General features: G+C 43.1%; 1 protein-coding gene across 3 annotated transcripts in view; it reads left to right on the top strand.

Annotated features, from left to right (window-relative positions):
* ARHGAP20 (Rho GTPase activating protein 20) overlaps nucleotides 1-26,752 on the top strand; it is an 81,078-nt gene that overhangs the window by 49,175 nt on the left and 5,151 nt on the right. For all 3 annotated transcript variants that reach the window (XM_028726260.2, XM_028726258.2, XM_028726257.2), the window contains exons 3-10: nucleotides 3,199-3,369; nucleotides 12,554-12,703; nucleotides 14,579-14,620; nucleotides 15,047-15,131; nucleotides 17,615-17,692; nucleotides 18,637-18,703; nucleotides 21,203-21,391; nucleotides 26,506-26,651. In XM_028726260.2, coding sequence (XP_028582093.2) covers nucleotides 3,199-3,369; nucleotides 12,554-12,703; nucleotides 14,579-14,620; nucleotides 15,047-15,131; nucleotides 17,615-17,692; nucleotides 18,637-18,703; nucleotides 21,203-21,391; nucleotides 26,506-26,651 — 928 coding nt within the window. The remainder of the gene's footprint in view (nucleotides 1-3,198; nucleotides 3,370-12,553; nucleotides 12,704-14,578; nucleotides 14,621-15,046; nucleotides 15,132-17,614; nucleotides 17,693-18,636; nucleotides 18,704-21,202; nucleotides 21,392-26,505; nucleotides 26,652-26,752) is intronic.

The following is a 26,752-nucleotide window of genomic DNA, read 5'->3' as shown; positions in this document are numbered from 1 at the left end:
CTTCTGGATAATAATGCAAGAATTAAAAAAGGAGAAATTGCTTATTATCCCACTGGGGTTACAGTTACTATTTGTGAACGTCCTGAACCTTGGCTGTTACAGGATTTCTTAGTAATAAAGGCTTTCAAAATTGTTCACCTCACCTCAACTACCCTTTCCTCTGCTTGTCTCTCACCTCCCAGTTTGAGCACACTGTTCAGACATTATCACACCATCCAGTTTAGCATGTGAAATTTGAAGCTTTAATGATTTCTTCTTGCTTTTGTACATAACATGGGAGACTTGCCAGGCAAATATCGAAATGAGACCGAAAATCCCGAACACATTGTGCAACCAAAGTGTACCATAAAAAATAATTCTTGAATAAGTTTCCATAAATGCTGAAATCCCCATTATCTTAATAATTGGAGTTCAGTACCCTGGTATGACCCCAATGCACGAAGCAAAGAAGAGTAGAAAAACTTCTTAGTGCATTTACTATCTTTTTTAAAAAATGAAGAAAAGAAAAAAGATGATAAATTGAAGGTTCTCCCTGTATCTGAAGTAATGTCCCTATGTCTTCAGAAATGGGTACTTTTTTCTACTTGAGCTTACTTGAAGGACTGCTATTTATTTCTAGTTTTTCTGCTGTAGCTCTTTAACAGCAGAATGCCACGCAAGAATTCAACAGATGCAATTTCCTTTACACTTTAGCTTCAGGGTTCCATTTCCATACGACTTTGTCAAAAAACCTTTGAACATCTGCTGTGGAATGCTAGTGTGTTGCAGAGGATTCGGGGGTGTTATAAGGTTGCATACACAGTTAATGCGGGGCCTGCTCTTCTGGGCCTCCCTGTTGATTTACATGAACTGAACAAGCAACCTAGAACACACCTCATATTCACTTGCAAACAGGAAGGTCACTAGTGATGGGCAATCTTATTCATTGTTACTGATCTTCCCACTGAAGGAACCCAGCTAAGTATGGAAGGAACCCCAGTGTTTCCTAGAACACAGTTTGAACACTGCATTATAGTATTCTGGTGCTTCACCTATTGACTCGTTGTCATAGAGGCCTTCAAGGTGCAGAGGCCTTCCAGGAAAATAATGTGGTAATGGAAGGGGGTTGCACCATCCAAATTCAAAAGTTGTCTCAAGATGTAATCTGTAGTGTTTTAGTCATGCTTGATGAATTGCACATCATTTATAACCTTTGTTTAGTCTAAGGGCTGCACAGCCTATCCATTAATGGGCACTAGTGGTGACCACAGGCCTACTTTTCATTGTTTAGGTCAGGCGTAGGGAACCTGTGGCATTTCAGATGTGCCTGGATTACAATCTTCATTCCCCAGGTTTGAGACTAAGAGTGCCTCTCCCACCAGCTAGCCTTACCGCGTCTATCTACATCCATGATCCACCCTGGGTGAGGGGCCACCCCACTCTCCCCAGACCAGCCCTGCTTCATGAGTGGAATGGCCAGGTTTATGAGAGCTCTGAGCGAACTCCTTTTTTTGCGTAACTGTTCCCCGCCCCCTTTTCTTTTCCCTCTCCTACGTTCTTCTCCTTTCTGCTCTTTCTCTTGTCATCCCCACTCTTCCTTCTATCCCACCCACTCTCTCTAGCCAGGTGGGGCCAGGAAAAAATTTCCTGAGCAGCTTTGTAGCACGGTTATTCCTGATGATTGACTATGCTGGCTGGCTGGGAGTCTCACAAAATCCGGCGGGCACCTTGGTTGCCTATCCCTAATTTAGATTAATATCATGGGGTGGAATAAGATAATGACAAGGACTCAGATTGGGACAGGGTTTCTTGATTCACTGTTCTTCTTCTTGAAGAGAAGGGGGCCTGTGGTATATGGAGAGGAAGGTTTTGTCAATTTTGCAGAGTGGTTAAAAATGGCAGATCTGATCCAAACTGGAAAATATTCACCAGACTTAAGAAATAATAAAATACAGCATTTTTGACCCAACAAACAAATGATAAGGCTGGATTCTCACAGTCAGGCAGCAGCTATCTGCATCCTCCTTGTGGTTGTAGTTTGTGTCCTCTCAGCACCAGCTGTTAGGGTCTCCCAAGTCAGCATTGTCATTAGACACCTCTGAATAATCCAGCTGCACTCAGCAAGGGCCATAACAAACACCAGGGTGGTGAAGCCAAGAAGCATCCAAACACAGCATGAGTCTCTCCACTCAGGGAACGTTCCTGCAAAGTTCTTTGGGTGGTCAGCTGTTTCGATTGTTGTTGTTCCCAGTAAATAGGATTGGGTGGGGAAGGATGGAGGTTTCTGGGAAACTGTGTGCACAGCCAGATGCAGAAGGGGTGTGTGTGTGTAAAAATCTGGGTAAAGGAAAGCTGGGGACAAAACTGGGTTTTCCCAAAGATAAAATAAATATTGCCCCACACATCTATGATACGGGTAACTACCATATTTTTCGCCCTATAGGACGCACCGTCCCATAAGGCGCACCTAGTTTTTTGGGGGGGAAATAAAGGGGGGGAATTATTTCCCCCCCAGGCACGGGGCTGGGGCGGGGGAAGCCCGAGCTTCTCCCGACCCCAGCCCCCAGAACAGGCAACTCTTCGCAAGCCGCGGGAGCCCAGCGCAAAGCCTGGGCACACTGAGCTCAGCGTGCCCAGGCTTCAGCATGCAGGCAACTCTCCTGGCGCGGGCTCCCATGGCTTGCAGAGAGCTGCACGAAGCCTGGAGAGCGAGAGGGGTCGGTGCGCACCAACCCCTCTCGCTCTCCAGGCTTCAGCGAAAGCCTGCATTTGCCCCATAGGACGCACACACATTTCCCCTTCATTTTTGGAGGGGAAAAAGTGCATCCTATAGGGCAAAAAATACGGTAAATCAAAACTTGGATAAAACTCAAGAATAGGAATTTAGTAAATTTCGATGGTGAAATTAACACTGGAGGGTGTTGCGTGGGGTGTCACTGGTATTCAAATAAGAGTTTGTGGGGGTTTTTTTCTAAATAGGTTCTGAGTAACCACTTTCAAAGATTTGATTTTTTTTTGTCAGAGTTTGGAGGAAATCCTGTTCTGATCCCTGAAATGATCCCTGAATTTCACCTCTGTTCTGAGTACATGAAACTTGTTTGGTTCTCAGCTGGATTTCCAATTTGAAATGGTTTCTTCATTCATATTGCTGTGTGGACAAGGATGGGATGTGGATTCTTTGGTTCAGCTCACAATGTCTTCCTTTCACATTTGCTACAGGGAAAGTTGCTTCTCTCCCATCAGTCCAGAGACATGTCCGCTGGTGCAGTCCTTCCTTTGTCCCAGCAGAACATTCCTTATGGATGGACATGTGCAGCTGAAGACGGGCCTGCAGACCCAGGAACGACACCTTTTCCTCTTTACAGATATTCTTGTGGTCGCCAAACCCAAGTAGGTCCAGTGCTGAAGAAAGGACTCTCTGTGATTCCTGATAATTTTCTTTCTTTACAAACTACTGTTCTGGGGTTTGAAGCTCAGAACATTCCTGTAGTTACCTGGTTATTACTATTTCTTTAGCCAGATTTATTACACCTAATACATGGGGATAGCTACAGCCACTGCTGACTTGGAAGTAAAAAGTGTGTCCAGTTCTATTAACAAGAGTGTACATTTTGCACATGGCACTTAAAAGGAGCCCTTTTATTTAACTTGCTTAACGTGTCACTTTTGAGCATTGTTATTTAAAGCTTCCACAAACAAATCCACGTGTAACAGAGGAACAACCAGCTCATTTGTTGTTGCAATAGGGCCCTGTACAGTTTTTTAGTTACTGCGAATGCAAATATCATCTAATAACTATTTTAAAAATGTGAGAACAACCCTGCTTTGCTGAGAACTCTGATCCCTAATTGAAGCATGCATTTTTAGCACCTTGGAAACCCAGTCGCTCTGTGACTTTGGGCTAATGAAGGCATAACTGTAGTTCAGGAGTCAGTTGCAGCATTGCATTCCATATCACCTCCCATCTTCTTGTAAGAACTTAGCCACAACTGTAGCTGTTTCCAGGGAAGAAGTTTATTGCTTGGGCAGTTGCACTGGTGGCGAGTGCATGAATGCAGCCCATGGAAGCCCGTTCACGGTGGGACTGGGGGTTTGCTATTTTATGATTTCATTGTATTTATTAAGTGTGCATTTGTATCTGTACTTACGGTAGTTTTGTTGTATTTTTTTGTATTAATCTGTTCACTGCTTTGGAGGCAAAAAAGTGGTATATCAATAAACCAATGATGGTCCTACCTACTATACCAAACTTTCCCAACCTGGTGCCCTCCAGATGTTTTTCACTTCCACCATGGACGATGGGAACACACCAAATTGGGGAAGGCAGTGCAACACTTACTATACGACATCAGGCTTTTTCCTTCTTAGCTTCTTCCTCGCATATAATCACATGTGAAAGAACCCCCAAGGATTGCCTGAAACCACAAGCACTGCAGGAGGCTGGAATGCTAGAGCTCCATCTTGTAAATTTGATTTAATTTGTGTATGGCTGAGTGAATAATCCAAGCTCAGTGTCAAGCCTGACTGCACACAGACGGCTTACCCAGACTCCTCGGTGCTCTCACCTTCTGTTTTGGAGCATCTTCCAAACAGGTCTTGCTAATGCAAGATCATTAAAGCAAAAGGGTGTATTCGTGATAACAAAGCAGAGAGTGGTATGGAATGAAGTTTTATTCAGAGCAGACCCATTCAAATGAATGAACATGACTAAGTTACATCCATTACTTTTAGTGGGTCTGCGCTAGTAAAGTTTATATGAATACTACTCACTCAAATAAATCTGTTTATGAGATAGTTATCGATAGGAGCTCTCTTTGTTTTTAAACCACTCATTATTAAGAACTAGATAGATTTCCTTACCCGAACTCACAGCCGTTTGAACTTGTCGCAAATGAACTCTGAACCCCAAAGCCAAATTAAAGAAGGGTTTTATTAGAAATATGAAGAAGGAGACAAGGAGGGGAAATAGGTTGGTACTTTAAGAAAGGAAACATCAAATACCAAACTTTTCGTCTATAAGACGCCCCCATGTATTAGACGCCCCCTATTTTGGGGGGCTCACATTTAAGAAAATGAGCAATTTGCGGGGGGGTGCCAAACCAAATGTTACCCAACTGGCATACGCTAACAATCGCAAGCAATGCAAGCTAATAACCCATCCATTTGACAAAGCAGCAGCCGATCCAAAGCAGCCCTTGACACATCCACAAATAAATCCACCCGATTGATAAAGCAGCAGCCAATAGAAAAGCAGCCCTTGTAGCAGACACCATTCACTCACCCATTCGCTAGATCCTGCTTGCGGAGGCAACTTCCCATGTATAAGATGACCTCCCCCATTTTTTTACTTTATTTTGAGGTAAAAAAAACCTCGTCTAATACACGAAAAAATAAGGTAACTAGTTAATCTATGGAAAACATTGCATGTAGCCCTGATACAGTCACAGATAGGTTCACCCATTGCATCCTTGATGGTCAAAAGTGGTGATAAAGGAATACGGACATCATATTCTGTATTTTTCATGTTCACATCCAAGTGGCTTTGATTGACAGACTGCCTGGCACAACTGATGTCCTGAGGCACTCTTAACGTTTTTGAAAGCCAAGAAGTGAAGAGAGCAAGGTGTTAATTAAAAAGGCGATTGCCAGGTCTGTTGCTGATACACAGGATATATAATCAAAGGCTGGCTCTGATTGTGTACTCAGAAGTGACAGGAGTTACATGACTTGGTTCTTGGGGGGAATGGTGACTTATGTGCCTCAAAGAAAGAAATTCTGACGGGAAAAATCTGCATCTCCATGACAAAGTAACTGTTGATGTTTATCAGAATACCAGACTCCCATATTGCTTCTGTGCAAATTTTAATTAATTTCAGGCGGAACAGTTCTATATATGTTTACTCATAAATGCAGAATTGCTTCCTCTTGTTTCTTTTGCTATCTTGTTTTTACATTCTAATCCACTACATTAGATCTTAGTATTTTTATGTTATAATCCATACCTCTGAGTCTGTGTGTCAGCATTCTCCTTGCAAACTGCTGTGTTAAAGCACACAAGAGGGGTACATTAAGATAAATAATGTGTTTGGGGAACTTTTCATCTAGAAGTTCAGATGTTCCTCACCTGTATGTAGTGCATAAGGAAATGGCAATTGCTTTCTCCTGCTTACAGGAAACTTGAGGGCCTTTGTGATGTTGGCAGCCATAACTTCACCTTCGGTCCTGACCATTTGCATATCTGGCAAAGATATGGGAGGAAAAGTTCAAGAATGAGTGTAGACTTAATCCCACTTCAGAAATAACACCTCATGGATTCCATCAATACACAAATTAGCCCCTCTTTCTGGCATCTGAATATGCAGCCTGAACATCTGTAGCAGAGAAGCTGTATATGTGAAAAATTCACATGATCTGGGAGAGGCTTTGGAGGGAAGATAAAAAAATTTGCGGCATGCTATGATTTAAAAGAGAACTGCATGAAAATGCTCTATAGGTGGTATTTAACACCTGTCAAACTGGCCAAAATGTTCAGATCTAGGTGAAACACCTGTTGGAAATGCAGGGAGGTGGAAGGCACATTGCTCCACATGTGGTGGAACTGTAAAAAGATCAGAGAATTTTGGGACATGATCTATAACAAACTTTAAAAAAAATGTTTAAATGCTCTTTTCCCAAGAAGCCTGAAGCCTTCCAGCTAGGAATAATGAGTAATGAAATATCAATGTGGGAACCGGAGGTTCTGTTGAATCCAACTACAAATTGTTACATACAACAAGCACCAACTATGGAATGAATGTTTGTTTATCGTATTTTTTGCCCCATAGGACGCACTTTTCCCCCTCCAAAAATGAAGGGGAAATGTGTGTGCGTCCTATGAGGCGAATGCAGGCTTTCGCTGAAGCCTGGAGAGCGAGAGGGGTCGGTGTACACCAACCCCTCTCACTCTCCAGGCTTCGCGCAGATCTCCGTAAGCCATGGGAGCCCGCGCTGGGCTCCCGCGGCTTGTGGAGAGTTGCCTGCATGCCGAAGGCTGGGCGCGCTGAGCTCAGCGTGCCCAGACTTCGCGCAGCTCTCGGCAAGGCGCGGGAGCCCTGCGCTGGGCTCCCGCGGCTTGCGGAGAGTTGCCTCATGCCTGGGGGGGGGGAATAATTTCCCCCCCCTTTATTTCCCCCCAAAAAAACTAGGTGCGCCTTATGGGACGGTGCGTCCTATAGGGCGAAAAATACGGTATTTTTCTTTTTATTTTCTGTTGATTACTTAGGTTACACAGTTTTTAAAACCAATAAAACATATATTATTATTATTATTTTAAAAATCACATGATCAGGAGCCATTTCACAGTTCATTATCACATGGCACCCTTGTGTGTTCAGCTGTAAAGTCTTTTTTTGCTACAGGTGTGCTATATGTACAGGTGCCAGAGGGTAGGGTCAGTCAGTAATACCCCCTCTCAGACTGGTCAAACATATGGGTGTGATTTCTGAAGAGGGCTATAGAAATGGGAGCATCAACCAGAACAGTTACTGTCTAGAACACAACTGATTTGACTGTGCTGAGGAAGCAAGGACATAAGTTTTGGTGAATTGGGGCATTTCACAGACATGGTCACCACAAAGATGGGGCTATAACTGAATAGAACTGAAAACATATGGCGGGGGGAACTGAGGTAATGATACACGTGAGGCAGTGGACAGAGGCAATTAAAGAAACTCTTGGAAGCACTAGTCTAAATATGCTATTTCCATAGGAATTAGAGTAATGTTCATTTGAATTATGCTCATTAAAAGTAAATTACCAATTGAGCATGGGGCAGATCTGGGTTAAAAGCAAGATTTTATATTATCAGAAATTGGGAGCAGCTCTTGTTGCTTTAACCCATAGTCCTAGGTGTGTAATGTGGTATCTATAGCACCTGGGAGGAACTTACTCAACTCGCAATTTGCATCTTGGAACTTTGTCTACAAGCTGATCTCATGACTACAACATGCTTTGTTGTTGTTTAGTCGTTTAGTCGTGTCCGACTCTTCGTGACCCCATGGACCAGAGCACGCCAGGCACCTCTGTCCTCCACTACCTCCCGCAGTTTGGTCAAACTCATGCTGGTAACCTCGAAAACACTATCCAACCATCTTGTCCTCTGTCGCCCCCTTCTCCTTGTGCCCTCCATCTTTCCCAGCATCAGGGTCTTCTCCAGGGAGTCTTCTCTTCTCATGAGGTGGCCAAAGTACTGGTGCCTCAGCTTCACGATCTGTCCTTCCAGTGAGCACTCAGGGCTGATTTCCTTAAGAATGGATGCGTTTGATCTTCTTGCAGTCCATGGGACTCTCAAGAGTCTTCTCCAGCACCATAATTCAAAAGCATCAATTCTTCGGCGATCAGCCTTCTTTATGGTCCAGCTCTCACTTCCATACATCACTACTGGGAAAACCATGGCTTTAACTATACGGACCTTTGTTGGCAAGGTGACGTCTCTACTTCTCAAGATGCTGTCTAGGCCTGTCATTGCCCTTCTCCCAAGAAGCAGGCGTCTTTTAATTTCGTGGCTGCTGTCACCATCTGCAGTGATCATGGAGCCCAAGAAAGTAAAATCTCTCACTGCCTCCATTTCTTCCCCTTCTATTTGCCAGGAGGTGATGGGACCAGTGGCCATGATCTTCGTTTTTTTGATGTTGAGCTTCAGACCATATTTTGCGCTCTCCTCTTTCACCCTCATTAAAAGGTTCTTTAATTCCTCCTCACTTTCTGCCATCAAGGTTGTGTCATCTGCATATCTGAGGTTGTTGATATTTCTTCCGGCAATCTTAATTCCAGCTTGGGATTCATCCAGCCCAGCCTTTCGCATGATGTATTCTGCATACAAATTAAATAAGCAGGGAGACAAAATGCAGCCTTGCCGTACTCCTTTCCCAATTTTGAACCAATCAGTTGTTCCATATCCAGTTCTAACTGTAGCTTCTTGTCCCACATAGAGATTTCTCAGGAGACAGATGAGGTGATCAGGCACTCCCATTTCTTTAAGAACTTGCCATATTTTGCTGTGGTCGACACAGTCAAAGGCTTTTGCATAGTCAATGAAGCAGAAGTAGATGTCTTTCTGGAACTCTCTAGCTTTCTCCATAATCCAGCGCATGTTTGCAATTTGGTCTCTGGTTCCTCTGCCTCTTCTAAATCCAGCTTGCACTTCTGGGAGTTCTCGATCCACATACTGCTTGAGCCTTCCTTGTAGAATTTTAAGCATAACCTTGCTAGCGTGTGAAATGAGTGCAATTGTGCGGTAGTTGGAGCATTCTTTGGCACTGCCTTTCTTTGGGATTGGGATGTAGACTGATCTTCTCCAAACTTCTGGCCACTGCTGAGTTTTCCAAATTTGCTGGCATATTGAGTGTAGCACCTTAACAGCATCATCTTTTAAAATTTTAAATAGTTCAGCTGGAATACCATCACTTCCACTGGCCTTGTTATTTGCAGTGCTTTCTAAGGCCCATTTGACTTCACTTTCCAGGATGTCTGGCTCAAGGTCAGCAACCACACTACCTGGGGTGTACGAGACATCCATATCCCTTATGAATACACAGTGGAAGTGAGGAACAGGTTTAAGGATTTAGATTTGGTGGACAGAGTGCCTGAAGAACTATGGATGGAGGCTCGTAACATTGTACAGGAGGCAGCAACGAAAACCATCCCAATGAAAAGGAAATGCAAGAAAGCAAAGTGGCTGTCCAACGAGGCCTTACAAATAGCGGAGGAGAGAAGGCAAGCAAAATGTGAGGGAGATAGTGAAAGATACAGGAAATTGAATGCAGATTTCCAAAGAATAGCAAGGAGAGACAAGAAGGCCTTCTTAAACGAGCAATGCAAACAAATAGAGGAAAACAACAGAATGGGAAGAACCAGAGATCTGTTCAAGAAAATTGGAGATATGAAAGGAACATTTCGTACAAAGATTACCATAATAAAGGACAAAAGTGGTAAGGACCTAACAGAAGCAGAAGACATCAAGAAGAGGTGGCAAGAATACAACATGCTACTTGATTTTTATACTTTATTTTTCCTTCCTGTGTGGCATTTTTCCTGATTAAGAGTTCTAAGGACTCAAATCTTTCCACAGTTTTGTGACATTCTGCTTGTTCCTAATAAGGGCATTTCCCAACAGCAGATTTGGAAGGATATTTTAAACAAAGCAACATAGCTACTTTTTGATTTCCCCTTTACATTGTGATTGGTTGCAAAAAAAAAGAGGGGTAGGAGGTTTACTTAGTGGATTTGAAATGTCGGTTCTTATTCAGATTTTATTCGAGGTTGGCTCCTAGGAGATGGCCATTAGTACCGACTCCATTATTGTAAACCTCCTCTGTACTGTTGTTGATTCAGGCAATTTGTGTTGAAGTGGTTTCAACAAAGAACTGAGCTGCTTTTAATTGTTTAATTAGACAATTAATTGTCGGCTTGGCGTTCTGTGTTCAAGAGAACTTTATAGCTGCCAACTTTTTGGATTTTGCTTCTGTGGCTTTAATGGCTGCTCACTATGTGGAAATTTAACAGATAAAATGAAGGTTTTCCTGGCATGGGGACAAAGTGATGAGGAAAAGCTGTGTATCTCAGATTTTCCTAGGATGATCCCTGCCAAGGAAAAAAATTTAGCCATAAGAATATAACATTTCCCAGAAATGAAATATCTGAAACTGAGATAGCAGAAGAAGGGAGGTTTGGTGTGGATGTGACCAAAGTCTTGTGGCACCTTATCTTAGTCCCAACATTCAGTTTCATTGGATGCCCTGGGTTCCCATACCATGAGAGAAGAAGATAAACTTTTGTTTATCTAGTTTTTCCAAACCATATATGTATCTCCCACTTACTTACCTTTTAAAAAAACCAAAATATCTCCCAGTCTTGTAATCATTTCTCATTGGGAGGAATGCTCTATACTCCTGCTGATTTACACTGCCATTTTCTGCATCACATTAACCCCTGAGAATTTCAACATTAAATGCTGAACTAGGAGCAGGAGCTATGATAGCGAATACAGAAGAATGGTTCTCAGAAGGCACTGTCTACCTAGAATGCCTGGGGAAACATCAGTGGAACTTGAGAGAATTGTCTAATGGAACGGCTGTGATCTTGCCCATCTCCTGTTCATTTCGGTGAGGCTCTTCCCAGTGAGTTGTGTCCAGAGCTATGTTTACATCTGTGGATATTTGAACTGGTGCCAGTTCCTCTGCGGCACAGCATCCAGCCACAGCTGTTAACAGACGAGATATTCAAAGCTTTGGAAAAGTAAGAGCATCATAAATGTAGGTCAGTCCTTTGAAATCCACAAGGGTCAAGTGCTTTCACATTGGAGATCTAGATTGCTGAATGTGTCCTATGTTGTTTGTACTGCAAATTAGACTAATACCGAAGAAGGAATTCCGCTTTGCCTATCCCTCCCAGGGCTTGTTCTGCCCTTGCTTAGCCTTTGGGAATCCTCTTGAAATGAGACTGGGAATGTGGAACTAAGGCTCATGTGTACCTTCCCCATAACGAGAACATGGAGAGATGCCACATTTATTTGAATGTGAGATCTTCCTTACCCTGTGATAGAGATCAGCTACAGCACCTTATAATGAGAATGACTGGTATGTGTGTGTGTGGTATGGGGGGGTTAAGGCATGCTCTCCATTTCTAATACATCAGATAACAATAAGTCAAACACTTCCAGACAGAAGTGACTGCTAAAGAAGGCTATTTGAACACCCACTGGAAGTTAGGTCTTCTCTGAACTCCTAATGCAAAGCTGATAGGAACTCTCCCGTCAGCATTTTGGTTGATGGGGCCTGCATATATAAAAGCGGAGATGTCTAAAGTGGCTTGCAGTATAAAAACACAATATAACCAACCAAAAGCAAGGCAAATTAGAAATATCAATACTAATATCAGCAGCAAAACCACACAAAGCAGTAATAGTCAGCAAAATTGTGAATATGCTCAAGTCAGGCGTCTCTTCCGTGTCTGGTAAGCCTGCTTGTCCCATTGATGCACTTCTGACAAGAGTTGAGGGAAAGGCCAAGTACATGTGACCTTCCCCATACTTCCTATGTCAGCCTTTTTATGCTTCCACACCAGGCTTCACACACAACAGAGAGCCTGAGGTCAGCAAGTGTGTTCGTTTTCGTTTTTATTTATATTAATGAGCTGCTTTTGTACCAAATGACTTGAAGTGGCTTGAATACCAAAGTGGCATCAGAACATTCTCTGACCTTTCTTGACATGGTGTTGAGATTACCCTTGTTTCCACTTGTAAGGGCAGATATATACTCCTGGATTCACTGTTTTTCTTGAAATACATCATTTGGCAGCAGTCTTTGTTTCACTAGAGAACTTGGTCAGGTCCAACGAAGCCCATTTTTGAATTGGTGATCATCTGTTAGTTCACCCTTTTTGCCTCCAGGGCTGTGTCAGTTGCAACTCCTGTGTGTGGTTCTAACAGAGTCCATTGTTTTTATAGTTTTGCGCTGGCTGAAATGTGCCTGTTTCATCGTTATTTCTAACCTTCAGTTGCCAGGGATGTACTATAACAGGCTTCTTTTAATTACAGGTCACACTTGCATTTCAAACTGAAGAGCCAGGCACGTCTCTGTGACATGTGGACAGCTTCTTGCCTGGAAGAGGTCTGTGAGGGTAGCACTGACCTGGAAAAGTCTTTTGTTTTAGGATGGCCCACCACCAACTGTGTTGCCAGCTTCAGGTATGAGAGACTGTTTGCGTTAGTTGCCCCCCCCCCTCCTGCCTGCATTCATCCAACAGCGTTAAAGTTCATGAATGACCAAGAGTTGAAAATACCCAGTACCCTTTTTTTATGAATTACCTCAATGAGAGACCCTTCATAGCGCAAATGAAGTTGGTGCCGAATCATGATTCCTTCTGCAGCTTGGAATGAGTGGACCCCTCTGGGTCTTGCTTTTCAAAGTAACAGTTTTGTGGCAGTTCTTCAAATGCACATGAAATTATAATTTACATACATGCAAGTCATACTTACTTTTCTCATGGTTTTTGTGGTGCATTTGTGGTATAGACCTTCTGCCTTTACAGTTTGACTGTCATGGCTTCTCTCAAAAGACTCTGGAAATTGCCATTTTGATAAGGCTGCTGAGATTTCTGTTAGAGATCTGTCGTCACCGTTGTCACAGAGCTTCAGTTTCCAGAGTTTCTGGGGAGAGGGATGCTATTGAGGTCCTCCTGGTGGTCCCCGCAATGGATATAGAGCAGAAAAGGGAAACAGTTGAGCCAGTTGGTCAATCCCCTCTGATTCACTTTTTACAGCCAAGAAGGGCAAGAGAGATGAGAAGACGTAAGATAGGTTGGACCCCTTCAGGTACTAGTATCAATTACTGTCCATGCCTGAAGGAAATGAATTTCTCCTTATGGAATGGACTTCACCTCCAAAGTCTGCTCTGAAGGGTTGGGGAGCAGATTTTAGAGTGTGCAGAGGTCTTCAGGGCAAACATAGGAAGGTGAAGTCCCATTTCGTGAGTGGGAGATACAGTTGTGCAGTGTTGGATTCTATCCAGTGAACTTCTGTCATTCTGTTCTAGAAATCCATTGGCACTTCATCAGTCTATAATAAAACCTTTATTTTTAACAACAGCAAAATGAAGTCTAATTATATTGAGTTAAATCCAAGTTTTTATCATACCCTTTGGTATCTCTAATTCTAGGTTAAGATTATATTTTTGCTTTCATTATTGGAGAAGACTGGGGCAGGAGGATCCCCTAAGAAGATACGAGTGACAGTATAGGGCAGGCTTGTATGTGGAAGGCTTTTTCTCTGAGATATTCTGTCCCAGGCCAGAACTATGTACGTACCTTGAATCAAGCCTGGAAACAGATTGGCAGCCTGGCTTATAAATGGCAATGTCTGTTCTAGAGATAATGTATAAGGTGGCACTCTTTTATTTCTTGCCAAATAAATTTGACAGAAAAGTTTTGATTGTCTATGCTGCAGTCCACAACCCACTTAATCGGAACCTCACTGATCTCCACTTTTACAATTTTAGAGTAAGTAGGTTCTGGTTTATGGTGATAGCGTAGCTTTGATTTTATATGTCAGTGAAAAAAACATGTTTTAATAGGTACTTTTTCTTGACTGTCTTTTGTTGACTCTGAAGTAGTCTGACTTTATAAATATGATGGCCTCTGTTAAAAAGGGAATTTTAGATTTTATGTAAGCCAAGCCATTCACATTGGGAGGTAAAGAGGGCATTTGAAGAATTTTACAAGAGTTGTTGTAAAGGAAAGTCCAAATATTTATGAAGTGCATGATGTGGAAGCAATTTATACTTCCCTTAACATCCTCTGAATCCATGGGAGGCTTTGAAACACTTTCTGAGAGATGAAAAGATACCAAGACAAGAGGTACCTGAAGTGATGGGTCGCTTGCTAAGGCCACAGCTTTGGGTGCCATTTACCAGCTGGCCTCATCCAACCAGTTTAGTTTCTCAGCTAGCTCTCAGCTTGGGCGTGGAGGGAATGATCTACTTCGAAATTTTGATTCTAAAGCTTTTATTAAGTTGGGAAATGTGGTACATAGCTATCATTTAAAACTTGTTTTTCTTTGTTTCAGTTCCATCGAGCAGAAAGAGAAGTGGCTTACTTTCCTACAAAGGTATTTCTGTTTTGCCACATTATCCATAATAGACCATACAAAGTCTTGTCTGTCATTTTGAACCTAGGACAGTTCCTTGTTGCCATCTTGTTGATATGTAGTTTCATTTTGTACCTCCAGAAATTGAAAAAGTTTTGTGAAAGCAGATTAGAGAAACTGGCATGTTGCTTAGATAGCAAAATTGGATGGAGCTTTATTACTGAAAAGGATTTAATTTTGCAGACTCCAAATCTACCATTTGAAGGGAATAATCAAACTATTTGTGTAGAAGAGGTCCTTCTCATTTTAAAGGTGCTTTTCAGAGGCAAGCCGTTTCAGAAGAGCTCTTCGCATTTAGAGCATCAGCATAACATGTTTTCCCTTCTATTATTCTGTTGTTTCAATCTCCGTTTTGTTAAACAACTCCATTTCTGCTTGCTTTGACAGCTGTATCAAGGAAGAGAAGGAAAAAGACTATCCCAAGAGCATTCCGTTGAAAATCATTGCAAAGGATATTGGAAGCTGTGCATATGTAAGTGTTCATAAGCTGCGTTGAATGAAGAGCGCGTCAGTGCTATCGTTGTGCCTGTTCCTTGGCAAACAGCTGTGAAAATTCAAATGCTGCATGGTGTGTAACGCTTATTTCCGAGAACAAAATTTAGGTGTTTGTTTACAAGACCATTAACCAATACAGCACAGAGTCTTTGCAGACTATGGTTTCACATTACATGAACAAGCCATGGGTTTGAACACCATACCCCCATCTCATCTGCTATGATGGCAAGGAGGCAGTCAGGAGCAGTCTGCTTTCAAACTAATCAGAACTCCCTACTGCATCCAAACGTGGGGGAGCTCTGGTTAGTTTAAACTATGGCTAGTTCAAACCATGGTTTATGACCTTGGCTTCTTCACAAACCATGGTTTATGACCACTGTCGAACAGCTCTTACTGCCAGAAAGTTCTTCCTGGTGTATAGTTGGAATCTCTTTTCTTGTAACTTGAATCCAATGGTTTGGGTCCTACCCTCTGAAGCAAGAGTAAACAAATTTCCTCCATCCCCCATGTGACAGCCAGTTAGATATTTGAAGGTGGCTATCATATCTCCTCTCAGTCTCAGCGCCTAGGGCTTGCCGATCGAAAGGTCGGCGGTTCGAATCCCTGTGGTGGGGTGCGCTCCCGCTGCTCGGTCCCAGCGCCTGCCAACCTAGCAGTTCGAAAGCACCCCCAGGTGCAAGTAGATAAATAGGGACCGCTTACTGGCGGGAAGGTAAACGGCGTTTCCGTGTGCTGCGCTGGCTCGCCAGAGCAGCGATGTCACGCTGGCCACGTGACCCGGAAGTGTCTCCTCTTAAGTGAGATGGGCGCACAACCCTAGAGTCTGTCAAGACTGGCCCGTACGGGCAGGGGTACCTTTACCTTTACCTATCATATCTCCTCTCAGTCTCCTCCTATTTCCTATGTTGGAGACTGTTCACCAAAGAAAAACCCAGCATCCTGCCTGTTCTTGTATCTACAGATATATGTAGGAAACCTCTAAGAGGCATCTAAGAAGCCCTTTGGGATTTTCCCTATGCTGTACTCGGTACTCAGAAAATTCTAGTCTCCTGCGTGAATTCTGCTGGGGAGCATTGTCCTAATGCTTCCTCGTTCCCCCCAAATTTCCTTGTATATCTCAGAACTGAATTCTAGCACTGGGATTTTATCCAGTCACATTTTGCCAATGGTCCATGACCTTCTTTTTCCTTTTTTATTGCTCTGGCTCATTATAAAATTGGCTATACGGAACTGAGGATCAAAGCAAGTAATTCTGATTATATCCTCCAAACAAAGGGCAATCATACTGGTTTAAGACAGTTTGAACAAAACTCAGCTGAGATGTTCGGGGAACGGCATCTGTTAGTTTTGTGTACGCACAAAAATTGTGCAGTAGTTCAGAACCTTTACAACTGAGTCACTGGAGGCTCCCTTGGACTGGTCATTCTTGAAGTACAACACAGTAGTGCCAGAAATATCACTGATAAGGCAGTAGAGTGGCAGATGGAAGCTTCCTAAAAATCTGAACACTTTCTATGAAACTCGCCTTCCCTTTTTTTGCAAGAGCAGCTGGAGATCTTGGGGAATTGTTTCATTTTATGCTAGAGTAAGGGCTAGTTAGGGAGGAGGCATATGCAGCACAAATTATTTTATTATATTCTCTAGCCAAAGGCAGGCCTTATGCAAATGTGCTGACCTACTCCTGGGTGCCAGATGTCATTGCTTTGGGAAAATGTTATTCCCCCCCACCTCTTTGTTTATGTTCTGATCATTCAGCTATATCCCCAGGCAAAAATAGACTGTGTTTGTACTCCTTCGCTTAAGTCTTTTTGTCAGTTTATTATTTTTCAGTGGCTCATGCAGAAGGCTGTTTTTGATATTTTGCAGAGAAAAAACTGGCGCAAGATCCTGAAACCGAGAAGTCCTGTGGACATTTTTTTACTTTATTTGTCTCACTCTCTGCTAGGGCAGAAGCTTTTGCAGTTAATTATGTAATTAATTTTAGTGCATTTCAGTGGAAGAGAAGCGTCAAAAGCAATGTAGAAGATAACATTATTCACATAATGTTTGCTGACTGAAAAAAACAACAATTGCATCAAGCACTCCTATTGCATGATTTCTGTTAGTGACCTCAGACAAACATGCAAGTTGTGAGAATTTCTGCTCTGGTTTCAGTTTCTGATGGAATTCTTCTATCTCCCTAATCACAAGTGGGGTTTCCGTGCAGCCATATTATATATTCCATGCAGCCATATTATATAATTATTTAAGAATACTTTTGATCTGCCCTTCTTCGAAAAGGTATATGGTAAAGTTAAACATTGCTTCATCAGGTGTGCTTCCTGGGTGTAGATATTACATCAAAATTCCAGCTAACATTTCCTCCTGCAAAAGTATAAGCTTCATGTTGTACTTAACTACTTTTAAAGTGCTGTGATTTGGGTAATAATGTTCTCTTCAACCTCTTTTCTCCCCCAACAGTCAAAAACCTTAACCATAAACAACACAGACACAGCAAGTGACATAGTCCTCATGGCCTTGCAGCAACTTGGAATCAGCGTGAGTATTCATGATGTCATTTTTAAAAATGTACGCTTTAACAACTTGCATTATTGGCGGATGTGTGCTTACGTTATCCCATAGGTAGTAGAAAGCTATAGCACTCTCTAACTTGGGCCACCAGGAAAAATCATTGGCGGGGGAATGAACATTAACAGGGCTCAGAGGAAATAAATTTATTTTTCTGAGTTTTAATTCCCCCCCCCCATCTCTTTTCAGCAGAAAAGACAATCCACCTCTTTGCCTTCATGAATCTGTGTGTAGAGGAAGGCTTGGCTCTTGTTTCTACTTAGCCACCTGCTTCTAAGGCCTCAGTTGGCCCAAGAACTCATGCAATATGTACAAAACCTACAGTGTAGGGCTCTGGACCAAGATTGTAGCTGCAGTCTGGATAAAGCAATTTGTTCTGCCTGAAATGATTTGGGATTCTTCCTCTTGCCTTAATTTTGTTACGAATTGCCAAAGCTGTACACCCTGCACTGTAGGAATCCCTTCCATTAGCTGTGGTCCTCTGTTTCAGAGCCAGGTGTATAAATAGCAGGACAGTTGCACTGCTTCGGGGGGGAGGGAGAGAAACTGCATGGTCTGCAGGCCACTGAAGACAACCCTGCAATGGTATTGAAGTAGCATCCATGGTGCAGGACGTGTATTTTAAAGAAGACCAAGAGCCATGGGGATACCATCAAAGACATAACGTTTCTTTCCTTCACCTATGTAATACCTGGCATAAAATACCCCATCTCCTAATACCACTCTGCTGCATATTTCCATACTCCTGGGAGCAGGAAACCACAAAGCGTAGTACCAGTTTCTGCGACTGCCCTGTATAATAGGAGCTGCCTTAACTGTGGAATTGCATTTCTTTATTTTAGATTTAGTTGGCTTTCTTCAATATAGAATTACAAACAACAAATTGCAATACCTGTGTGATTGTGTTTTTAAAGGGCTCTGAAAAAGAATATCAGCTTTGGGTGAATTCCGGTAGAGAAGATGCTCCATATCCCCTTATTGGTAAGTTTCTGGGAAGTTTATTTTTTAGTTCCTTTTCTATCCTGTCCCTGCTTCAGGGCTTATGAGCATGTAGCAACAGCCAAAAGCAAGCAACACACACACACACACACACACACACACACACACACGACCAAAAGGAAACCCAATCCTTACTTGCACAAGTTTGGTTGTGGAGAGCCAGCAATTTTTATGGTGTTCTCCATTTGCGATTTCAAATATGAAATCAGTCCATTAAAGTTCCCTTGGGAGGGTGGCTAGTCCTTTTCCGCTGAAGATGACAACCAACTTACATGAGGCACAGGACTACAGATGGTAATGCAGGTCTAGATCCACTTCTTTATTTCTGCAGACTAGGTAGGTAAAAATGTCTAGGATGGTGGTGTGTTTGCCAGTACATCACTAAAGATAAATAATTGACCAATGAAATCCAAGCATCCTCCCCCCACCCTTGCAGTTAAGAGCTATTGTAGTTACAGGCTCTTAATAATAGTAGTACTGCTTGATTACTAATAACCTGGACATTTTAATCGAGAAAGATACCCATTTGTCTTCTTAGATTCTGCACGTAGTCTTAATTCTATATCTGTTGGTGCAAAATATCAGGAACAGTCTTGGAAAGCAGATGGAAGGACGTTGAGTTCACAGAATCTCTTCCCCTGAAAGTTAGAACATAATTGTCTCTTATTAAAACTGTGCCAGATACTAAAGTGATACTCCTTTTTTACATCCCCCCAGAAGCTTACCCAGAGCCCTGTTTCCATCTCTACTTGATATGCAGTGGGAGTTGCACAGATGCAGATCAGAAGCCAAATTGGTGGCCCTTGTTACTTCAGCTTTGTTCTCTGATTCCCATTACACCCACAAACAGATTTCCGGTTTCATAGCTTCCAAGTACATTTTAAATGATTAATCCTCTGCAAAGTTTCACAGAAGTGATCAAGCGTGCTATTCCAGCATTAGACAGGATGTGTTTGAATTAATTTTGGAATATCTCCTTTTCCTTTTGGAGCCATAAAGTGCCTCGGCTGTTCATATTTGTTGTGATCTGAAATGTACTTCTCTGTGCAACTCAGCAGTGGCCAGACAGATGCCTCTGGAAGCTCCCAAGTAGCCGCACAACCAGCCCCACTTGTTTGTCTACGTGGTGATTCCATTTAGCTACCATGGCTAGTAGCAGTTGACAGATCTATACTCAGATCCAGACCAGGGCAGTGTAGTGTAGTGGCTAAAGCGATGGGCGAAGATCCTGGTTCATATCCCCACTCAGCCATGAAGTGCACTGGGTGATGTTGGGTCAGTCATGTTTTCTCAACCTAGCCTACCATAGTTGTTGTGAGGGTGAAGGTCAATGTATGGCACCTTAAGCTCCTTGGAGAAAAGGTGAGGTAGAAATGTAATTTAGAGGAAGGGCTTTTTTTCAGCCTGAACTTGCCAGAAATCAGATTGGGCACCTCTCAGGTGGGCGCCATTGCCATTATAAAAGAACAAGGGAGATGTTCAAATTGAGTTCCAGCACCTCTTTTTCTAGTAAAATAGCACTATTTAAATGTAATGAAACATTTGGGTGCCTGGGGAAACAGACAAGATGGCATTCCTCACCTCTCCCAATTCCAGATGCCGAAGTTTATAGGACTGCCAGTTAGGTATTATTTCAGCACTGGTGGTGGAACAGTGACCTCTATTGCACCTGAGGGCAGCACCTTGTCTTAAAGAAGGTCTTGTGGTGGGAAAGATGGAAGTAAATGGGCAAAAGAAGCTAAACTAAGAACTTGGATGCAGAACCTGGTGCCTTCCAGATGTGGCTCAGCTCCCAAGTCCCTCCAGCCCCAGCCAGTATGACCCCAGTCTCCCCATCTCTGCAGCAAAGGGTAAGGAGCCCTATGTTGAAGCTTCATCCGGTCAACTGGGCCACCAGAAACACATCCTTTGGCTGGCCGGTGCCAAAATGCACGTGTATGGGGCATTTTATTTCCCTCTGTTTCTGATGTTTCGGCTTATGCAGCCAAAACAGCAGGCTTGGGAGAACCCTGAAGTTTGCCAAAGTAAGGGAAAGAAATATTTAGATAAACCCTAAAGGCTTGGGAGCCAAAGCAGCCCAAGGACGGTTGAATGTGTTCAGTGCCCATGTAATGGTGACTGACTGTTGAGGGCAGGAGAGTGAAAACCAGGAATACAGTGGAGGAGAGGGAACCCCAACCTGGGGGCATGCCATGCTGCAGCAGTCTAAAATCAGGGGAGTAAAATGAGCACCAAACTGCTAGCTAAGGTTTCGGGAAATGAGGGAGAACAGATATTGAGTCTTATCAGAAGAAACATTGCACAGAGATCATAGTGTAGTGTATGTCAAGTAGAGCGCACTTATTCTGAGGCTGCTGTGTGTTTTATTTCTTTGTTTTTAAAGAGATAATAAATATCATTTCAGCATCCTTGGGAGGTGCTCATTCGTTGCCTGACTGCCACTCGGTGAAAATTAAACCCTCTTCCTCTTTCTTTGATAAGGACACGAGTATCCATTCGGAATTAAAATGAGCCACATTCGTGACACTTTGCCTCAGACCCAGGAATCAAAGGACTGCGTCTGCCCTCTGGAAGTTCAGGAGGCCATCCTAATTGAGCAGCTGCCCCGTGAGCGCCAGTGCCAGTTTGTAATCAAGCCAAGGCGCCTGGCCACTGGCCATGAGCTGAATGGTGAGTCTCTCTGCTTCGTTCAGAGAATTTGTCAGATTAACTCTGTGTGGTAACAAGCCAGCATCCATCCTGGAGAATGGGCAAAAGGAAGCACAGGGGCAGGCTAGACGGGGTTGTGCCAAACAAACTTCCTACTCCAGGGTTAGGTGGAGGTGGGGGTATTTTAAGACTTCTTTTCTTATTAGACCAAAGCTTACGTGAAGCCAGCCAAAGCTCGCAAGGAAATGGCCAGATTTCTTCATTATAGAGTCTGTGCTTGTGAATGACTAGAGCTTTTGTTCAAAGCAATCTTACTTCAACTTCAGAAGGCCTCCGTGGCTTAAAGAGAGAACACATTGGGTCTAGTTGTCCCTTTTTCTGCTCTTTTTTTTCCATAAGTGAACATTTCTCAAGGCTTACCTGAATGGTTTATCCATACTTTTGCAATTTATTTATATATCATCAATTCACAATTCTGGTCTCCTCTTGAGGGCCTTGGGGAAGTAACAATACTTAAAATGAGGGGGTGGTGAATGGGGGGTGGACTGCACATTTGAACTCTCTCATTGCAGTGTTGCATCAGAGGTGGTGGCTTCTGGAACCTCTTTTTTGTGAGTTGAGGAACTCCTGAACATTTGCAGAGGAGGGTTCTGGAAGGTGGTCTGGAATGCCCATGCAGTCCCCATGGGATTCCTGTTGAGCTTCTCACTGTTACTTCCTATGACTTTGGCCTACAGGAGGGAATGGGCTTCTTTTGAGAACTGCGCTCCCTCAGATGCAAGGGCTGCCTACAGACTCTGGCCAGAGCCGGAGCCAGTGGTGAATGCAGCCACTCACTTCTCTTGCTTAGCCCCCCACCAACACCTCTCTCCTTTCCCCGCTTTCAGTCATGGTGAGAAAGCTTGTTTGCTAGGTGAAATGCTAGATAAGCTTCCAGTTATGAATTTGGTGAGTGGGGCAGTCTGGATGAGACGCTGGGTCCCATCCAGGCCCTGTTTATAATCTTGTAGAAGAGGCTGCTGAACCATCTAAAACAGTTCCTTTGTTAAGATAATGGCTTTGGTTGGCCAGTTATATGTACTGCTATTTACTATATCCAAAGAGGTGGCTCTGTTGGCATAGAAATGAATGGATCTCACCTGACTGGATGCTACCATCATTTTAGGATGGAGAACAATAGGACAAGGGGGTGGGGCTTTGCAAGAGAGAGTTGTGTGTATAAGAATTTGGCTGAAACTGAAAGCTGGGGACGCAGAAGCATGTCTTGCTTTGTGCTGATCTCAAAATGTGGCTGCGGGGGCTTTCCTGGAAACCTGGTGGGGAAGCAAGATCTGTGCCAGTGTGGTGTAGTGGTTAAGAGCGGTAGTCTCGTAATCTGGGGAACCGGGTTCGCGTCTCCGCTCCTCCACATGCAGCTGCTGGGTGACCTTGGGCCAGTCACACTTCTTTGAAGTCTCTCAGCCCCACTCACCTCACAGAGTGTTTGTTGTGGGGGAGGAAGGGAAAGGAGATTGTGAGCCACTTTGAGACTCCTTAGGGTAGTGATAAAGCGGGATACCAAATCGAAACTCTTCTTCTTCTTCTTCTGTTGGGGTGTTGACACTGCAAGCTCCTTCAGCCAGTGCTCAGGTTGTGTATATGGGTAAATTAAACCCTATATCCTAAAGACACCACCATCTCCACTGACCATAATTCCATGGAAACTGAACCCTGGGTAAGCACAGGCGCCTCAGCACTTTCTTGCTGCTTGGAGATTGGAGTTGCACGCAACAAAACATAGAAGACTTTGCCTACTGTTTTCAGGACTACAGCTTTGCATTGTTTTTGCGTAACAGAATGTAATGCCGCTATCTAATGTAAGCGAGTGTATTATAGCATAGCTGTTCCAGTCACAGAAGACACCTGCCTCCTCTGCCCTCCTGCCCAGGCTCCTTGCCGCATGGTTTGCTATTTCTGAAGCAACTTTGCAAGTATAAAGGACATGTTTATTCTCTTCCCCATCACAGTCAGCAAAATGCTCCAAGTGCATTGACCGGGGCACCCTACTTGTGAAAGCGGAAGTAGTTTCCAAATTTAGCCTCTCTTATGACCTCTACAAAGACCTCTTTCAGATTCTCTTCTTTATTTTGTTTGGGGTGGTGATAATTTCCACATCCAAGCTTCATATAATGCTTCTCTGAACCTCCAGTATCTCTGTTGCATCCACACACTGCCCCTTCTTATCCACATTCATATTATGACCCTTTATAGCTTATCTTTTCCATCTGGTCTGGGTAGACACTTCCTGCCAGGCTGAAAAATGTAGGTCCTGTTCTTCTGTATTCATCAGGAGTTTGTTCTCTGTTCTTTGCAGAGTTGTTTGGCAACAGAAGCACCCCCTTGTGGTTATTCAGTGCTACAATAAGAAGCATTGCTCAGTAAACCCTACCGGACGTGCATACAGTGGTACTTCGTGTTACATATGCTTCAGGTTACATACGCTTCAGGTTACACACTCCGCTAACCCAGAAATAGTGCTTCAGGTTAAGAACTTTGCTTCAGGATAAGAACTGAAATCAGGCTCTGGCGGTGCAGCAGCAACAGGAGGCCCCATTAACTAAAGTGGTGCTTCAGGTTAAGAACGGACCTCTGGAACGAATTAAGTACTTAACCCGAGGTACCACTGTATATTCATTATTTTTTCCTGAAACAATGATGGCTAGAAACTTAAGAATCTGAGCAAAGCATCTGAAACTCCCGGCTTTGTTGCTTTGTGAAGTGGTTGTATATCTTTGCTATCTTTAGCCTCTACAATTGTTAAAAGTTAGCAGTCCATAATCCAGAGAATAGTCTGTTGCTGCATTATTGCTGCAGGTGTTGATCTGATTTTTTTAATATATAAAAAACAAACAAACGTCAGTAGGAGGGTATTGGGAGCTGCATATAGCAGTGGGTTGTTATTTTTAAAAATGTTATTGCAGATGTCTTTGGCTTTTGTTACAGAACCTGACCTTCCTTTGTCTCATTGTGCTTCCTTCTGGACATCTTTTCTGCCTGCTGAGATGCCATATGGCAGCTGCCCAGGCTTTCCAGAATTCACCAGCAGTGTGAAATACGTTTGCATAGGAATTAGATTGACAGTTGCTTCCAAAATGGATGTGCATTGCCTTGCAAGGCAGACACTCTCTACAGCTCTGTTTTTTTGACACAGTCAACTGGCCAAGTCACAACTTGAGTACAAAAATATATCCAAACCATTCTGTGTAAAAGAAGCCTTTCCTTTTTGAGCAGGTTTCCACCACCTCCTCAATATTCATAGGCAGATGTCCCAACATTCGCTTCTCCACACAGTCTTTTATATTGATATTGCTAACAATCCATGTGATGTATTTTATCATTGCAGAGGGTCTGCCCTCCAAGTACTTATATAGCCGTCTCTTACAAGGCAACTGAGCACTGTCATTTGGTCTCAAATCTTAGTAACTGAAGAAACACAGAAGTCTGCTGCACCAGTAGAGCTGTAATGTTGGATACAACCCAGTATTTTTGGATCGATTTCATGCCAATTACATTGATGCAAATTACATTTGTCTTCTTTTGCCTACGCAGCTTCCCCCATTCTCTTCAAATGCTGGTTTGCTAAGCAGCTGCAACCCAGCACTCCTCCATGGAGCTCACATAGGAAAGGGGTTGAAAGTGAAACTGCCCAGATCAAAATGCTGCTGTACATATCTACAGTATCTGCCTGATGCAACCATATTGAAAATCAGCAGGGCCTTCGTGAACTTGGGGTTACGTCAACTGCTTCTGGTTCCAAGAAGATAACTGCTACTGCTGTTCTCCCCTCTGGCCAGCTGCCATGGTAACACAGAGGGCGCAGCTGGTTGCTGAGTCTGGAGGCCTTAGGCTCCAGAAAGGTGACTGCTGACACTGCCACCCAGTGCAGCATCAGATTCCTGAATGGTTAAGTTTCTAGATCTCATGGTTTGGAAAGTTAATTAAGCAAAGAACTCCTACCCCAAAGTTTGCATTCAAAAGCAAGCCAAGCAGTGATAGTTTTCACCAGGCTGCTATGCAGTTGGTATTTTTCATTTTTACATCACTGAATATTTTGTGGAAAGAATTCGCCAGCCAAACAAGTTTAAAACAAGCTTTAAAACAAAGTACATTTTTCAGTCAAGTGCTGCTGACTTTTAAGCTTTTAGCTAAAAGTATTCTTCCCATTCCCATAGTTAAAGCGAACTTCTGTAATTACATGCTGTACAACAAAAACAATTCCCCCCTGCCTGAAATCATATAGGGTAATATTGCATGATCAATATTTTGCTGTATAACATGGCCAGGGATGGGGAACCGTTTTGGTTCTAATGATCTCACTGCCATTTTTTATCATTATTATATTTCTTTATTTGATGGTTTTCTAGTCTGCCTTTTAGATTATAATACACTCCCAAGATGGTGGCTTTGAGAGATGGAAGGGCTTGTGGCTAGAGCTGGAGGAGGTACATGCATTTGAAATTCTGCACACTATCAGAACTTTAAAGCTTCAATCAGAAGCGGTCGCCTTTTTGTACAGTTACATTGGACATAAGTAGACTTTCTGTTCTCCTTCCCCCTATGAAGGAAAAGCAACATGAGGAAAAACAAAAACTACCTGCACCTGCAAAAGTTTCAGGGTGGTCATATGCTTTGTTTGCAATAAGTGCATGTCCTGTAATTTCCTACTGAAATACCATAACTATTCATGCCACAAATATTTGAGGTAGCGGGGTTGATCCCATTGTATTGCACTACCCCCCCCCCAACAGTAATACTGTTGTAGTATTGGGGAAGTATAGCAGAATAAAGCTGAATAAATCCAATCCTAATGCAATATTTTTGTGTCAAGAGCATGTTGCGGAATGTAGCTGCAAAATACCCATCTGGAGAAGGCCTTAGTGAGCTGGATTTTTAAAATATGCCCTTCATCGTATGAATGCAGCCATCGCTAAACACAGTTCTATGAATTCCTCTTAAACCCATGCACGTTACCATATAGTGTGGGTGCCAAACGGAAGACGGTTGGTTCATTGTAACCACTAAAGAGAAGGAAATAAAGGATATGACATGAATTTGCGTGGTTTAGTGTAACAAGAAACCTCTTTCTTTCCTTGCAGAGTGTAGCCAAAAGCCACTTAAAAGGAAAAGATCCACTATAAACTGGGCCTTCTGGCGGGGTGCAGAAGCTCCTCCTTCCCCAACGTCTGCCCAAGGGAAGCTATTTGGACACCCTCTGCCAGACAAGCTGCCGAAGCCAATCTTTGTAAGTATCCCATACATTCAGTGACTGGTGACTGAACCTCAGTAGAATCCCTTTGTTTTTTTGAGATTATCTATGGCGACTCATTTTACATACCTGTGAAA

Source organism: Podarcis muralis, chromosome 4, assembly GCF_964188315.1.
Source record: "Podarcis muralis chromosome 4, rPodMur119.hap1.1, whole genome shotgun sequence".
NCBI classification, from domain to species: Eukaryota; Metazoa; Chordata; class Lepidosauria; order Squamata; family Lacertidae; genus Podarcis; species Podarcis muralis.
Note: the sequence above shows the minus strand (reverse complement) of the source record. Positions and strands in the feature narration are given on the sequence as shown.